General features: G+C 33.9%; 1 protein-coding gene across 1 annotated transcript in view; it reads right to left on the bottom strand.

The window, feature by feature from the left end:
- The window catches only part of LOC120625935 (netrin receptor UNC5B-like), a 120,929-nt gene that overhangs the window by 80,109 nt on the left and 23,430 nt on the right, over positions 1 to 17,390 (bottom strand). The window contains exon 3 of the mRNA XM_039893207.1: positions 3,734 to 4,306. Within this exon, the coding sequence (XP_039749141.1) occupies positions 3,734 to 4,306 (573 nt within the window). The remainder of the gene's footprint in view (positions 1 to 3,733; positions 4,307 to 17,390) is intronic.

Below are 17,390 nucleotides of genomic sequence, written 5' to 3'. Positions count from 1 at the left end.
TAAGGTAGACTTTACATTTCTGTTTTTAGCGATTTATGCTGTACTCAGCTGGTTTATGAAACAATTCTTTTACTAAGCTTCGACGCTTCAAAAGCAAAGGAATATATTATAACTAGCTGTTGCCCGCGACTGCGTCTGCGTTTGTTTTTGTTTTTCGAAAGACATGTGGCATTCAATTTATGTGTAATTAAAAATACAATTTTTAAGTTGTGTATTCTTATATAAAAAAGTAAGTAAGTAATTCTTTAAATCAGTTATCATTTTACGGCGTTATGGTGTAAAATCGTAAAACACTTTCGTCCACTCTACCAAAAAAAACTGAGCTACATTTCGGGATAAAAAGCATCCTATATTACTTCTAATACCTTCAGGAATATGTGTACAAAGTTGATGATGATCGGTTTAGTAGTTTTTGCGTGAAAGCGTAACAAACAAACTTACATTCACATTTATAATATTAATAATAATAAGTAGGGATATTAGTAAATAAAGTAATAAAACATATTTATTGAAACAATATGAGGAACTTTATAACAAACAAGAATAATATTTAAATAGACTTGCACTGGACTATCGCTACAAGTTATAAAATAGCACGAGATAAATTATTTATACTCGTAAAATGCTTGTAATTGACGTAGAAATTATGTCTGCTTGTAGATAAATAACCAACATAACTAAAGTTCTTCGTTATCAGTACACTAGCGTTCCCTCGCGAGTAGTCCGCGTACGAGTGGCGCAGTGGGCAGCGACGTCAGCGAGTCCAAAGCCGTGGGTTCGATTGTTTCGAGCCGTGATTCGAGATGGCGATGTGTGTATTGTCGTAGTATATTTATTATTATTTATTATTATAAGTAAACCTTATTTTTTTAATGATTTTATCCAAACTTAAACAGTTTACGGAGCGCGCGCAACGGAAGGTCTAGAAAGTACAAAAATACCCGATTTTGAAAGATTCCATATTGATGCTATGCTCCTATTAATCTTAGCGTGATTATATATAGATCGCTAAATGAGCTATCAAACACTGAAATATGTTTTTGGATCGGATAAATATTAGTATAATTATATATATATATATATATTAGTTTAAGATGGTAACAGACATGTAAACAAACAAAAAACAACCTCTACTCAAATCTAAACAACCGTTTTTGATTCGTCATCGTTGGTGAAAATTCCTAAAGGTTGTACGGTACTGACTAGATTGTTGAAATGCACAGGTCAATACGACTTTAGTGAGTGAGTACACTATAAAGGTTATAGGAAATTTAATGATCACATTTACTTGTGGTACACACAATTAGATGAAGTTTAAAAACTAAATTACCAAGTACTGAATTTCGAAATTAAATACGAGGAGCTATCTACTTAATACTTTTATGAGTAATCAATATATGAAGAGAAAAACGATGGTTTAACTATCATCCATGTTCATTAAATCATGCTCGACATAAATCTATGAAATGGCTTCTTCGACATTCATGTAATATGCACGGAAGATTTACTACCATTTAAAATTGAATTTAATCGAAACTTGCTTTAATGGGTTTCATATTAAAAAAAGTATGACAAGAATTCTGTGTTGAACATTTATATTGTATGCCTATAAGAAAGTTAGTTTGTTCAAAGCCTTTAGTCAAACGTTTTACACGGGATACCTGTGGAATTCAGTATAATCATGGTTTCAGAATGCGGTTGGGCTACGATGTTGTAGTGCATCTACAATGTTCGCGAGGGCTCATACTGATGACTTTTTTGCTATCAGAAGAAAACAAATAGCCACCCTGATGAAAAGGACACGGGTAAGCAATAACAGTTTTCTGAAGGTATTAACAAATAGATCCGACTCTCCAATTTACAAGCTTTATATTAAACTCCATGTAGGGCTGCCAGGAGGCAGAAATTCTTATTTGTAATTATTTTGTATATTTAATATTAATATGTTATGTAAGTTTTTTTTATTTTTTAATTATTTTGCTATATAATAGTGTAAATGGGTCATAGTTACCAAATAAAGAATTATTATATTTTAACATTTAAAATATTGAATGGATTCTAATCTCGACTGTCTGAATGACTTATGATCTTTGTTTAAAGTGAATTAGCTTAATATCATGCATTTCTAACAGACGTTTACATGGCATCGGTACGCTAAGCACATCAGAATATTTAATTGTAATCTAATCTGAATCACAGAAATGGTTGACACGATCTTAAAAACTCAGACATCACACGTCGTGTAGCGTTATATAAAATGACAGGATTCAAATACAAAGAAACTAGTTTCAGTTAAAAAAGCCTGAAATGTGTCAATTATTAAATAAAAGCTACCAAAAACGCAAATAATAGGTAAATGAAATGTACGGTTAAGTAAAAAGAAAACGATTGTATTCTTTATTTTATGTTTACCATTTTTACTTTTTTATTTATTAAGACTAATTCATTTTAAGTTTGCTATGTTCAGTTCTTTTGTTCTCAGTTAAATACGAAAGTAGTACGAAAGATTTTGTTATAATGAATTCATCTACAGAAATTATTTTAGGATAAGGTATTCATTGTAAGTATAATAAAATATGTCATAGCAGATAAGTTCGCGATCTTAATTGAAAATGTTTTATTGGAGTTGTGAACTAGTTATTTTCTCTTCAATATTGAAATGAATATTAATGAAGCAAATTGTGACTGAGAATTTGATTTCTATTTTATTACAGCTTCTGATGAAAAACTGAATAAACAAGGACATTTATAAACAAAGTAAAATTTTATAATTGAATTAAATTATAATATCTAGAATAGTTTGCGATGAGACATTTTGGCAATACAAACTAGAATGCTTTTTGGTTTTCCAGTTAAACATCATAAAACTAGATAAAAAAAGTAATATAGGTAATAAATTAATAGTTCTTCAATGAAAATTAGCGTACATTACAATTATCAGATTTAAAAGAGATGTTTGAAACTTCGACAAGATTATTTTGATTGAATATTATTGTTTTTGAAATAACTTATTAAAGAGGAGCATTTAAATAAGCTGCAATGTATAATAAGAAAGATCAGTGAACCTGAAGCCACACTTCTTTTTAAATTGTGAAAAATTAGGATTCTGGTATGACGATACGATCGCAAAGAAATTAATTTAATAAAACAAGATAATAAAGAAAAATAATGATGCATAGACCTTCACAAACTATAAATTTTACAACTAAAGAGTAGAGTAAATTGTAAGTTTTTCTAAAGGATTGCATAAAGAATAATCCGGTATAAATACTGAAGCTTTGTGAACTTTATGAAAATATTATACGAGGATTTCATGCGCCAGGTTCCTTTATGGCTCAGAGACGACAGCAGTGAAACGAGCGATAAAAGTAGGTTAGCCCAAAATAACGAACGGAAACTCTCAAATTATTAGTTTTGATGAAATGTTGCTCCACGCCCCGTTTGCACCGGAAATATGAATTTTAAAGCTACACCGATATCTAATTACAGTTTATTGACGTTTTTATTGGTGTTGATGTTTAAAGAAACATGATTATATTTGATATGCTCGGTTATATTACGACCAGTGAGGATGAGGGCTGTGGTATTTTGACCTCAGAGCATAACATGAGCAATGATTTAAGGAAGCTACGGCCTATCCTGGGCACTCAATTTATCTGGTTGCAGTGCTAAACATTGTACCATAAAATATAGTCAAATTTTTAATAGCATAATAAAATTGGATTGTACTCACATGATAATTCAACTATGGCTGGCTGACTTCTTATATCTCCACGGCTACTCCAGGCATGACAGGTGCATGAAAACCCATCTTCGCCGAAATATTCCTCTAAATGATCCCTCGTAACATTGCATTCAGCTTCAACAATCCTCACACCGCTTTGAGGGTCAACAAATTCAAATTGCGTACTCCCTACTGAGCGGATATCGTTGCATTTAAAATAAACTTGTAGAGCATTTGCTGCACGACATCTAAGCATTGCCGGCTTATTACGAACTACATAAGCATTTTGCGGTTCTAGTAAGAACATGGGTAAATCATCTGTTGAACTTTGCAAGAGATGATCACCAGATAAAGATGGCAGTTCGTCTGCGTCATCTCTGTTCTCATGTTCATCTTCTTTATGTGACTCATGATCATAATCTTCCTCTAAATAATCTCTGTGGTGGAGTGGAGGATTGTTTTTTTCTGAATTGTATGGGTCTAAAGCTTCGACACCAGCTGGATGTGCGTATTCTGGCCTTAATGGTATGGGTGGTGTTGGAGCGACTGTGCTATGCTCCGGTTCTGTTGAGCTTAGCTCGTCTGCAAAAAAAGAAAAACGGTAAATTAATACAATATTATGTTTTTCGTTTTAATATGATTAATACGAGTAGTATTATATAAAACCTGTGTGAGAATTTGTTTGATACCTATTTTTAGATTAACCTTTATACTGACCTGATGAAGAAACATAGCTTTTTATCCCAGAAAAACAAGCCGAAGCGGTTAAAATAACTACCTTTCAAGACTTGTCATGCTTAACCAATCATGATATTTTTTTCATAGGGATAGCTTTAAGCATAATAGAGTCAACCGAATAGAATATGTTTAAACTCAGTATAACCAAATAGTTTCCACAGGAGTTTTTTAATACAAAACAAATGCAGAAGAAGTCGCGTTAATTTAGTAACTCTTAGCTGCTGCGACCTAATTATGTTATGGTTGCCGTTGCAAAACCGATTTAATTTATTTCTATCTTGCCGCATATAATATGTTGTAATCTATATGTTATTTATATATTATTTTTGAAAATGATCATCAAAATATTTCCAATTATAGGATATATGCAAACAGACTCAGTAATACTCGAAATAAATGGCAACTGTCAAAATAGTTCGTCCCCTAAGTAGCACCATCGATTTCCCCCAAAAGCCCGCACCTGGTTTGACGCCTCACTCACGCCTGTTTACACGCAGAGCTGATATTTGGATACCGTACACAATACTCCTCCAATCTTCCCAATTACCTTTCGAAAATGAACTCAAAACCTAAGCGTTAAAGATGAGATTTCAATGAGCTGTTAATTCAACTCCCTCGTCAAAATTTCGCTCCGAAACTGTTATCAGTACATAAGTGTATGTTACTTCTGCAACAGTGCTGACAGTAATACCTCAAGGATTGTATTATTATTTGAAATGGGGAATGGCACAAAAATAAACCGCAACTCGACTGAAGCGTGGATAACTTAATTAGCTTCACTTCCGTTCAGTGTATTTCTATTTCCGATTTCGTAGGGACGTACGCTATTTCCTTCTCGATTCTATTTTTCCTTAATGGGATTTATTTCGATGGCTCCTTACCTTATTCTGCGGGTAGGACGGTTGTATCAACGTAATTAAAAATTTAATTCTCTCCAGCTTCGCTAGTGATGTAATCTGGCAAACATTGCCATTTGAAATTTTCTCTTTTAAAATAATATAAAATATAATTCTTGAATAAAAAAGACGAAACAACTCAACGATTATGGGTCAGTCTGAAATTCACGTTCGTTTAAACTCCTGGCATAAGCTTTGAGCTTAGTTCGAGGATTAGGCTGCTTTTCCACCGGAGATGTTTTAAGCTGTGTAGCTAAGGAATGATATCCAGCTTCAAGCGCCTTCTATTTTCATTGCTTAGCTTAACCCAACACGGTTATTGTATACTTATTTTTACTTAATGAAATAATATGTTCGCTGAATGAAAAGTATAATAAAAACTTGACCTAATAAACATTGACCTCATAGTAAAGAAATTGAAAAACTTCGATTAAAATATTATATTTGCTTAACGTTCAATATCAATATCAAAGATATTATACAGAAACAAATAAGCCTAAATGAAACCATGAATAAAATAACATCGCAGTGGAAAGACTTCCAGCTTATTGTCTTCCAACCTCCAAGAATAGAATGGCTATCAATATTTACGAAGGCTTTAAGCGGAACGACTTTATTTATAATCATGAGTTGCGATCGATATTCCTGTAATTTCGGTCCATGTCACATACTTATTTATTCTGACGTGGGTAAACCAATTACGTATGCCATTAAACGTTGGCTCGCCTAAGCATTTGATCGAACCTCGCTTATTCCGGAGGGAGTTTCTATTATCACACTTATATCCGTGACCACTTCATGAGAATTATCAGTGTTTATTGGATTTGTAAATAAATTAGTATCAATTTCGATTTCTTAACAAGATTCTATATTTTTATATTTTATATTTATTTTAGTAATACCGTGTGAGGTCAATTTCTTCGCAATTTAAAAGCAGGTTAAACATGACTCCCCAGCAAGAATTTTTAATTATTTAGTAATAAAATAAATTGTTAGACCTCTTCATCTATTATAATTAAAAGTAGTAGTATTGAAAAATATTTTAGTACTTTTGAAAAATTTAAGGCTTACAAATAATATATTTATTAATTTACCTAATTTAAGCAAGTTTTTTAAGTGTTTTTTTTGATTCTTCTATTTTATTCTTTTATTTATATTTCTTTTTCTATTATTTAATACTTGTACTTTATAGCATATCCACGTGGAAAAGTCTTTAGTTTTTAGTAGGCGGTTCTCTGTCGGTGCCTACCGTCCAAACGACACGTTTGGCTTCGCGGGAGATCAGCTCTGGGTCTTGAACGTGCTGAGTAAAGACCATTTTAAGATCGCCCTGTACTTTGAATTGTTATGTAGATTGTTAGTTTTAATTATTGCTAATAACACGCATTACGTCGTTTGAGATAAAAAAAAGTAAAAAGTGCACTTCCATCTACTTGTATATCTCTTCACAACTATAGTTACAAACATATATTATATAGAACTCGTCAGCATAGATTTTTCTGTTCTCATTGAGCCATCAGGAATAAGCCGACATGATGATAAGAGACCTGTTGATGCTGGTTCCCCGGGAACAGGCTCGGGCGCTTTTGTGGGACGCAACATGCTTTGACATATTGGCCTCATCTCATATCAGGGTGACAGCATCAAGCCCGGGAGCTGCAGCTGAGATGGCTGAAAATGGCAAAAGGCATATTTATGCCCTTCTTATATAAAGTTACGTAGATATTTGTTCCGTTTGCCGTAGGTAACCTGGGACAATGGAGTCTATTATTATTTATTATTTTATATATAATTTAAGTAAATAAAAACTCTTCCGAAACATTTCACTGCGGTTGATTACCTTATTTGGTGGGAGAAGGGCTGGGTTATTTTTTTCTTATTTATTGTTATTTGGTAAACAAAACAGGTTATTACTATAGTTAGATCTAATAGAAATTATAACAAATTTTGTTCAAAGCTTAAACCCAAAGTAAGAGATGTGTACTTGGAATTCAATTAAATAAAAAGTAAAAATTAAATTAAAATTAAACAAAACAAAATAATTAGTTTTAGCCAAAAGAATCAGCCTGGCTGTTCAGGCAGCATTCTTGGCTCCAATCCACGCGGGCAACTGAACCATATGATTATTTTTTATTTTGTTTTAGTTTAGCTAGTTTTTTTCTATAGTATATATTGTCAACATTTTTAATATTATTTTATATATAATTTAAGTATTTGTTTTTTTAATTTATTCTAAATGTATGTTTTTGTTCGCGGTGCTAGATTCGTCAAGCTTATGTCACAGCCTGATGGATCTTATAGCTTATAAAAACTCTCATGTCTCTCTTAATCGTTTTTTCATTTGTTTTGTATTTGCAAGTTGTGGCAGTCTTTAAGTGGGTCTACAATATTACATTGATATGTTTTTTCATTTTTTGTTTAGTTTTTAAGAGTCTTTGTTGTAACCTGTTGATTGTCCCTTAAATAAATAAATAAATAGATAAATGATGTATATTTAAATTACGGAATCGCTCATTTCGGTTTCATTATTTGGTTCCTCTTTTTTACTGAACGAATTTCTCATTATTCTTATTACTGAGGCAGGCGTAGCTATGAATTGAATATAATAAATAGATATGGCCACTTGGTCTCTGTCAGAGACGAGCGCAGAGAATTTTATTAATATTCGTGTCGTGCCTTTACATTGAATTCAACGTGACCATAATTGAATACTAAAGTACGATATTCTAGTACACAATTAAAATACATTGATATAATATGGACAACGTTCAACCTCCGTGGCCCAGTGTTGCGCGCTATGTCTTTGAGCTTAAGGTTTCAGGTTCGATTCCCGGCGCGGGCCGTTTCTGAATAAAGACTTTTCTCTGGTATGGTCTGGTTAGAGCCTTTGGCCGTGGCTACCCTACCGACTAAGACGTGCTGCTAAGTGATTAAGCATTTCAAGAAACTGATTAGGGGTGTATTCTCCCTAACAGATTAGCCCGTTACCATCAGGTGAGGTTTGAGTCAAGGGCTAACTTGTATTGGAATAAAAAAATGATCAGTTTAAGGAATAAAATACTGAGGAATAAAATATCAATACTCCTTAGTTTAGTAAGCGGTGATAGTGCATTGGTTAGATGCTTGACTTCACTTTCAGGGGGCCGAATTCGAATCCCAGCACGCACCTCTAAGTTTTCTAGGTTATGTGCGTTTAAAGTAATTAAAAATATCACTTGCTTCGACGGTCAAGGAAACATCGTGATTAAACCTGCATAATGTTCTCAAAGGTATGTGGAGTCCAACCCGCACAGGGCCAGCGTGATGGACTACGGCCGTAACCTCGTCACCCTTCTCATTGTGGGAGGGAACCGTGACCTGTAGTGGCCCGGTAATGGGTCGATATGATGATGATGACTCCCTAGTTTAACATAAGTGTGAAAGTTCCTTCTTTCCGAACAGGCGAAACTTTTTTCATAATTTATAAAGCTGTCCAAAAGATGCCATTTCATAACCAACAAGTGCCGGCGTCGAAAATTAATTTTTATTTTATACATAGGCAATAAACTACGCCACGTAAAAGCTTCCAGCTGTGATCTTGAAATCAATTTTACGTTTCGTAATAAGATTAATGTTTGAAAAATGCTTCTGTGTGGTCTTTATTCTATGTAATAGTTAAGTTGTATCGAGCCGTTAATTTATTGTATTGTATTGTGTGATGATTTGTAATATTATGTTTAACATGTCACTATTCCTTCTGTGATTAATATTTCTAATATTTACTCTTGCATAGCTTAGTTCTTGAATAAATCCAGGGGAATAAAAGAAGAAAATAAGAAAATTGAATACCTATATATATAAAGGTAGGTTTAAATTTTCAAGACAACATTACTTTCGAAAATTTCCCCGCCGCTGTGGTGAGCGTAGCGGTTTAAAAGTGGGCAGTTTTTGCTACTGAATAGGGTTTTAGTTTGGTTGTTTAATATAACTGCTATACCCATGACATCATCTTATCAACCCATTACCGGTCCACTACAGGGCACGGGTCTTCTCCTACAATGAGAAGGGTTTAGGCCTCAACCCAACACGCTCGCCCAGTGTGGATTGGTGGACTCCATACGCCTCTGAGAACAAATTGGAGAACTCTCAGGCATACAGGTTTCCTCAGGGTTTTTTCTCTTCAACGTTTAAGCTATTGATATTCAGTTGCTTAAAACTCATTATCCCCTTATTTTCCCCCTAATTCAAATATTCAATTTCACGATTTTTTTTCTCATATCATCATCATCATCGGCCGACTGGCGCAGTTGGCAGCTACCCTGCTTTCTGGGTCCGAGGCCGTGGGTCCGATTCCCACAACTGGGAAATGTTTGTGTGATGAACATGAATGTTTTTCAGTGTCTGGGTGTTTATCTGTTTATTATAAGTATTTATGTATTATCAAAATTAAGTTTAATTTGCTATACTCCGCGAAAAGCAGGAGAATATGTGTGGTGTAATTTATAATTTCTTCAATCCTTATACTCCACACCAAACAGATCTTCGGCAATATACTCTCTACGCACGTTTCGCTCCGAAACCGGAGCATCCTCAGGAGATGTTGACTTTACAATGAATAATTGTTAAGTCCTCCTAAGTCATTGTAAAGTCAACATCTCCTGAGGATCTCCTGAGGTTTTCCTAAACCATTAAACGGCGTGCCGGGGATCGAACTCGGTCCGCAAGGAAAGCCGAAGCTTTACTCTTTAGGCTATCACCGCTCTCGAGAGAAGAGATAAACATTATTATTTTTACAAATATTGTTTAACTAATATTAAAGACCAATTAATCAAAATTCGCAGCTAATCGTAATATTTATTTGAGAATACTTAAAACAATACAGTGCTAGCCTTTTTAAACGTTTGTTGTTAAATCAATTATTAATAACTTCCGATGTTTTGTCTATATAATATACATTAGGTATTCCATCAGTATTGTCATAAATAGTTACGTACTGTAATAGAATGTTCATATTGAATATGATAAAACGGTTCTCGTTAAAATAAACGTGCCTGTTAACATTTTGAAAGCAAAGAGTGATTGATCTTATGACCCTTTTACGAGGTACTGAAGTGTTTAAATGATTTTTTTTTTTCTTTTACTTTCGATACCGTATTTGAAAGCATTTCTATAGAGTTAAACACAACACCAAAACAATGAAACAGAATCGTTGAATTGGATATTTCGAATAACTAAAATGTTTTAATAGTTTAATTATTGCAAACAACAAAACAAAATGTGAAGCGGAAAATAATGCAAATGGAGAAATTCCGTATCGCGCAGCACAAACTAAAATATGTTTGGCTGATGAATGGTCGGATTCCGCGGGATCCAAACGAGATCTAAAAACAACTGACTTTCATCTGATCGGTACAAGTAGCAACGAACAACTCTTCCCAACGCGGGGAGAAGCTATATATAATAATCTGCTAAATTTATAAGACCATTCGGTCTATAAGTGTAAAACTTTTAGGTAGTTGGCATGTAGTTGACGTAAGATCAAATCGGGTTGAATTCGATCAATACGCTAAAGGTAATTTTGAAACAAAAAATGCATTTCAAGAGCATAAAAAATTAGGGTTTCAAAATTTCAAATTTAGTCTAGATTTACTTACACTGAAACAATGTTTGAAATTCAAAAAAAAGGATGTTAATAATACCTACTGTAGTCATAAAAAGATTTCTCTTAATAAAATTGTTTATTTTGAAAAACAAACACTTCTTTCTGACGACCCCTTGCGCAGTGGTCGGCGCTGTGGTTTTAAGTAGGAAGTCCCGTGTTCGATTCCTGGCAGGGGCAATTTCGGAGTTTATAGTTTCTGAATTTTCTCTGGTCTGGTCTGGTTGGAGGCTTCAGTCATAGCTAGTTACTACCCAACCGACAAAGACGTGCCCCTAAGTGATTAAGCGTTCCAGTACTATGTCGCGTAGAAAGTAGAAACCGATTAGGGGGAATGGGTCTAACATAACTGCCATTCATCTAACATGATAACCCGTTACCATCTTAGACTGCATCATCGCTTACCAACGAGTGAGGTTGCAGATTAATGCTCATATAGTTCTTCTAGCTTGAAAAATACTAACTATTTATATCGAGCCAGAGAGTAATGTCTGCGCTTAGAAGTGTTGCTTGATAGATCAGAGTCATCTTGAGTTGAAAGGGACCGCCTTCTGTCATTTTGTCCGGTATTCGGATAATTAGGAATGAGAACGACGCTATTTGAGTTTCTGGAGGCTAATAAAATCCAGTTTGGTTTGGTCGGACTCGGAACGATAATGTATTTTTTAATTTCTTTCTATTTCATACATCCGCGCCGATACTAATCTTATTTGGTTTTGTAGTGGTGCTAATTGGACTTTGACTGATAAGCATCTACATTCTTCGGCTTATCAAAGAGAAAGTAAATAATCGTTATAAAGGGTATCATAATATGCCACTTTATAACATAACGCTATTCTTCTTCTTGCTTTTCTTCTGCTTTATTCAAAAAGTCGTCAAAATTTATTTGCTTACTAAGCCGCACGTCATTAACATATTATATTAGGATTTTTTTTGGAATGGATGGATCGCAGAACGGTTTTCCGGTATGTAACCATCCTCTAGCTATCCCTGTGATGAAATTAATTATGATTCTTTCAAATCATTGAGATGCAAATATATAACAAAAAAATAAGCATACGGAAACACCTTTGTATTTTTAGTATTAGCGTAGTTTTAAAGCAGTATTAACATTATAAATTATCACCACCATTATAAAATATTTTTAGTCTCATTAGACCGCAAACGCAGTCGCTATGTGTCTCATAAGAAACCTCAGTCAGTCAGCAAGCAAAGTAACAGAAACATCGTCCATGAAAAATCATTGCTCATGAAAATTAAGTGATTATTGGTGAATCACATCATTAGAAGAAGTAAAGAGAGCTAGAGAGTCAGGATGCTGCGATAAAGACTTCTCACCAAAAACAAAATAATTGCATATTCAAACGAAACTATAAATTCACTGAAGAAGTCTAAGCAACGAATAAAACTTATTAAAAGGCAAATAAAAAGATGATATTATCTATATGATAGAAATATAGTACATAATGCCACGAGGAATGAAAATAACTATTGATCAAAGGTTGTTTTGTTACTCCATCTTGCACTTGACCGATGTTGCTCCAGATAGAGAAGAGCTTATTGATGAGAAATACTTAATCAACGTCCGGGACGTATTCTCGAAGCTCGAATGCACTTGATACGATGCTTACTCACAAAAGCGCCGCGCGATAAATACGTTCGGAGTATCACTTTTTTTCAATTTTCTAATTCCTTCACTTGATACAATGTCGAATTTGTAAAAGCTGTATAACGATTTGTATACAATTCAAAATAACTTCCTTTACCTTAACAAAACGTTAAAACATACAACTATTTCAAATAAAATATTAAACGAAAGTGAAGACTAACTTAATATCTGACATTTTTAAACGTGTGATTAAATATTTAACAGATCGTTATCAATTAATATTAAAATTAATTGAGTTCTCATAAAATGCCTAATTTTCATAATACCGATATAGGAGCAAAAGATAATATAAGAACTTAAGATACACAATTAATAATTTTAGTTTTTATCTATGTCAATACAGGTTGTTGCTGGTAATTTAATATATTTTAATTACTATAGTTCAATCTTAAAAACGATATATCTGCATTATTTTATCTCTGACAAGTCAAAGTCAAAGTCAAAGTCAAATATTTATTTTATCAAATGTGCCCATAGATGCGTTGATTGTTAAGTGTTACTTCTATTGTCACTCTAAACAACCACTTTAATCAAAAGTCCTTTTATAAACTTAAAAGCCTTAGGACGCCATGGTTTTAAACTCCAATTGAAACTTTCATCATTAATTGTCACTAAGTGGGATATAGCTTATCCAAAAACTCTTGAAGATAAATTTGTTTATGACTTATACTAAAATTTATAAAGCACTTTCGTCTTATCGAGTAAGGAGATGGTACTTTTTTTAAATTACCATTTACTTATTGGTTAATAGTTCCCTTCAAAAATCTTTAATGGTTTCACCCACACATTTTTATCACAGAACATAACACATGCAAGCAATAACAGTAATGAGTGGTGCTTAAAACGAATATGGCCGAATAAAACATCCACAGTAATGTCGGAGATACTCCTATAGGCCGTTACACTTGCCTGCTTTTTGAGTGCATCGATAAAGTATCGGAGCTTAAAATAGTTCTGATGCAGCCTGTATCTAGTTACTTTTATTAAGATTGTATAACTTAAACTTTTCTAATGAGGAAACTCGTCGACCGTCGACCGCACACACACGCACTAACACTACACAGACGCTGACACTGCAGGTGTGGGTACACATAGTGTTTTTGATTTTCCATGAATTTTGATACAGAAAGATTTCTATGTAAAACTCTAACACTGCACATGTAGGAAGAGACTACTTCATCACTCACAAGACAATACAATTCTGTATTAAAAATGATGTATTAAAGCTGCTGAGTTTCTTATTGCTAATAAGCATTCCGAACCGGTAGTAGAGTCACAACCCAGACAGATTTTACGTTTCAAAAGTTTTTTCACTAGATATACTTGCATTAAATGAATTTCGATGTTATTTTGAGTGGTATGAGATAACCTACTTTGGCTAAGATATAGAGCTAGTGTCACACAATTTCCTAACTTTGTGCTGATCATGAGAAATTTTTGACAGATAAGCCCTATTTATGATTCTTTTGGCCCGCCCTGGGAAACATGCTTACCAATACATTAATAAGGCAATTATTAGGTAACCATCTTGAACAAGTACTTTTCAAGGAGAACTTGGGTTCTTTGTTCATTAACTAGTGCACTTTCGTTTTGCACTATTATCTGTCTTTGATGTTCAAGCACACTTTGCATGCACATTTACATTTCAAAAGCTTCTAATAGCGTTAATGAGTGTGTGTCTCCAAACTCTCCCAGCTGTGAAGCATTAATAGTAATAGGCAGCGTGGTACATTCTGGCTTCATGGGACATATAAAGTTTAGTTTCCAGTATAGTGTGAGAAATTATGATATTTGTTTCGACTGTTGCTAGTTTACTGTAGTCAAATCTACCTCTCTACACCTCCGAGATAGTGATATGATCAGTGCGCGTTCGGAAATCTTGTAGTTCTAATTACAAGTCAATCAGGAACTAAACGTTTTCTATGGCAGAAGAAGCCTATGCCCTCTGAAGCCTCAACTAAGAGTATTCTGATAATTGCACAGAATTTTCAATCCAATATTGCGAAATACCTTTCCAGTTATTCGTCTCTAGCTTCTGCCCGCGACTTCGTCTGTGTGGACTTCATAATTATTTCTAAAGCTTTGTTCTTTACCAGTTTTTAACCATACCAAGAGAAAGTACATGACTTTTCTATAGCATAGGTGGCATGCACATAAAATTTCAAAGCTGTTTTAGCTCGTAAAAAATTTTCATTTTTCCCTCAGGAACTTTTTACGAAATCGGGATAGAAAGTAGCCCATGTTCTTTTCCATGCCAAATTTCATCCAAATCCGTTCAGCCTTTCTTGCATGCTTGAGTAAAAAACATCCACACTTTCAAATATATATTATATGTAAAATGTTAGTAGGATTAGCAGTATAAGACTATCTTAAGAGTAGATAAAAAAATAAATTCAAACCAATTTTAACAACAATAGTATAGCGCCCGTATCTCTAACTTTCATGATGTATCTCTCCTTAAAATGGAACGTCATAAAACATTCAAGGATTCATTCGCATCCGTTGGGAAGATGCCTCAGCCCTCACTCAGCACCGTGCAGTTACTCGTAAATGCACTTAACTCTGAGACGTAAAAAGATTCGCTAGTTAATGGAACTCTCGGCTATTCGCTCATAACGTTCGTAAATCAAATGTTAGGGGACATTCTGTTGCAGCTTATTACGTATTCATGTATCGCAATTTTAATGTTTTTTTTTTTGGCTTATTTATTTTACCGTCTTTATTAACCACTTTACTCAAATCTAACTGGTTTTCATACAAATTTTTAACCCTTCATGACACTTCATGCAATGAATTTATTAAAATTCTCTCTTATTCGAATCGTACGTTTAATAGAAATTCTGCTTAATCCCTCTAATAGTTTGAGCTGTGAGCTTATAGATAAATCAGTCAGTCATATATAGAAGACACAAGCCAGTTTATATATGGTCACTAGTATAAATAATATACATACGTTACTCTCTTATATGCACTTTTTGTGATATGATGGCCTTCAAGCACATAAATTCGAGACAAATCTCTACTAGGATCGTTCTAGAATGCAAAAGGTGCCTTAATCATGTAAAAATAAAGCAAATCAAGCTTATGAGGATATCCAGGCTCAAAATACAGGGCAATAAAGCGAATGAGCGAAGTATTGGGTCAAGGTGTCTCCTAGAAGAAGCTCCTTATGGTGTAGAGTTTGAAAAGCGAATCAGTTTCGAGTCAATTAAAAAAAAACATGTATTGGGAGGTCTAAATATCAACTTTATCTAGGTCTAAATATGAACTTCTCTGTGTTTTCAAGAAGTTATTCTATCGGTCCCAGTTAGTACCTATTATTCCTCTGATTTTCTGATCTGATCGAATCCCAATGGTGCAACATAGCGTCTAAGTATAAGTATATCCTTATTTCTTAGTATAAAGGCCTCTAAACTGGGGCTAAGTATAATAAGACTGTTAGTGGTGGCATGTTTTAATTTTAAACTTCTAAAGTAGAAAAACTTGTAACCAATTATTTTAAGTGACTTTTTCATTATTTAATAAGAATCTAGAAAGTTGTTTGTAAGAGTCGAAAAGTTGCGAAGTTATATAAACTTTTAATATATTAAACATTTTAACTAGCTCCTCAATACCTAACAGTTTTATTTAGAGAAAACACTCAACGCGGAGATGGTCTCGTAAGTTTTCTTTAATATAAAATGTAGGGATTAACTCCCTTGGAATCACATTGTCCTATAGAAATACATTGATGTCAACAAGGTGCAAACCCAGATCCAAAATTACCCTCGAAAACCTTTTGAGCATCGGAACCGACGAATTCTCACCGAGTTGCAGAAAAAAAAAAGACATAAAAACCGACCACACCTACAAAAACTGCTCCAATAGTCACCTTTACTCCGTAAATGTAACGCGATATTCACAAAGAGTAGTCGAGTGCCAGTCAAGAGGTTCCCAAACAAGATAATCCCTTTGTTAGTCGAGTTATAATGGCGTCTCCGGGGAGTCTTCTATTATTTTGCGTTTCGTCCGCAGCAGCTGTGGCGTATGTTAGAGTTTCGTATTACAATGTGAATCGAGTTTCAATTTCTGTTCCTGCATCATTGAGGGCCGACAGGTTAACGTGTAACAAATTGTCAGCATATGCGATATGTTGTGCTGGCGTTGTTATGTTGTTTTGGCTGTGAAAGTCATTAATAACATTTCCTTGGATCACTCTTCTGAATTATGTGCGTTTTGATCAATTAGAATATCACTTGTTTCAACGATGAAGGAAACCTGCATGCCTTAGAGTTCTGCAAAATGTTCTCAAAGGTGTGTGGAGTCCACCAATATGCACTGGGCCAGCGTAGTAATGGTTGCGTTGGACTACGCTGGCTACGTTAAAATATTTACCCATCTGCCAAATTTTATTAGAAACATTGAAAGTGAAAATAAATTTATAGAATGTTTAAAAATGACCTCGTAGAACAATTCTTTTGTTCAGTTAATGTTTTGATATTGAGCACCTTCTGTTATATCGGTTTCCCTACAACACAATGTCTTACTAGCATTTTAGAAATTCATGGAACTATTTAATATTAAAAATGGCTGCGCCCAAAAAGGATGTACATATAATTTTACATTATATAATTAAATTTATTTTAAAGTAGCCAGTGATATGTATACTAAAATTACTAATAAATATAATACACATAAATAATTATTCGACACAGAAAACAGCCCAGACACTGAAAAACATGCATG

This window comes from Pararge aegeria, chromosome 8 (genome assembly GCF_905163445.1).
Source record: "Pararge aegeria chromosome 8, ilParAegt1.1, whole genome shotgun sequence".
Taxonomy (NCBI): Eukaryota; Metazoa; Arthropoda; class Insecta; order Lepidoptera; family Nymphalidae; genus Pararge; species Pararge aegeria.
The sequence above is the reverse complement of the archived record's forward strand: the minus strand, read 5'-3'. Positions and strand labels throughout refer to the sequence as shown.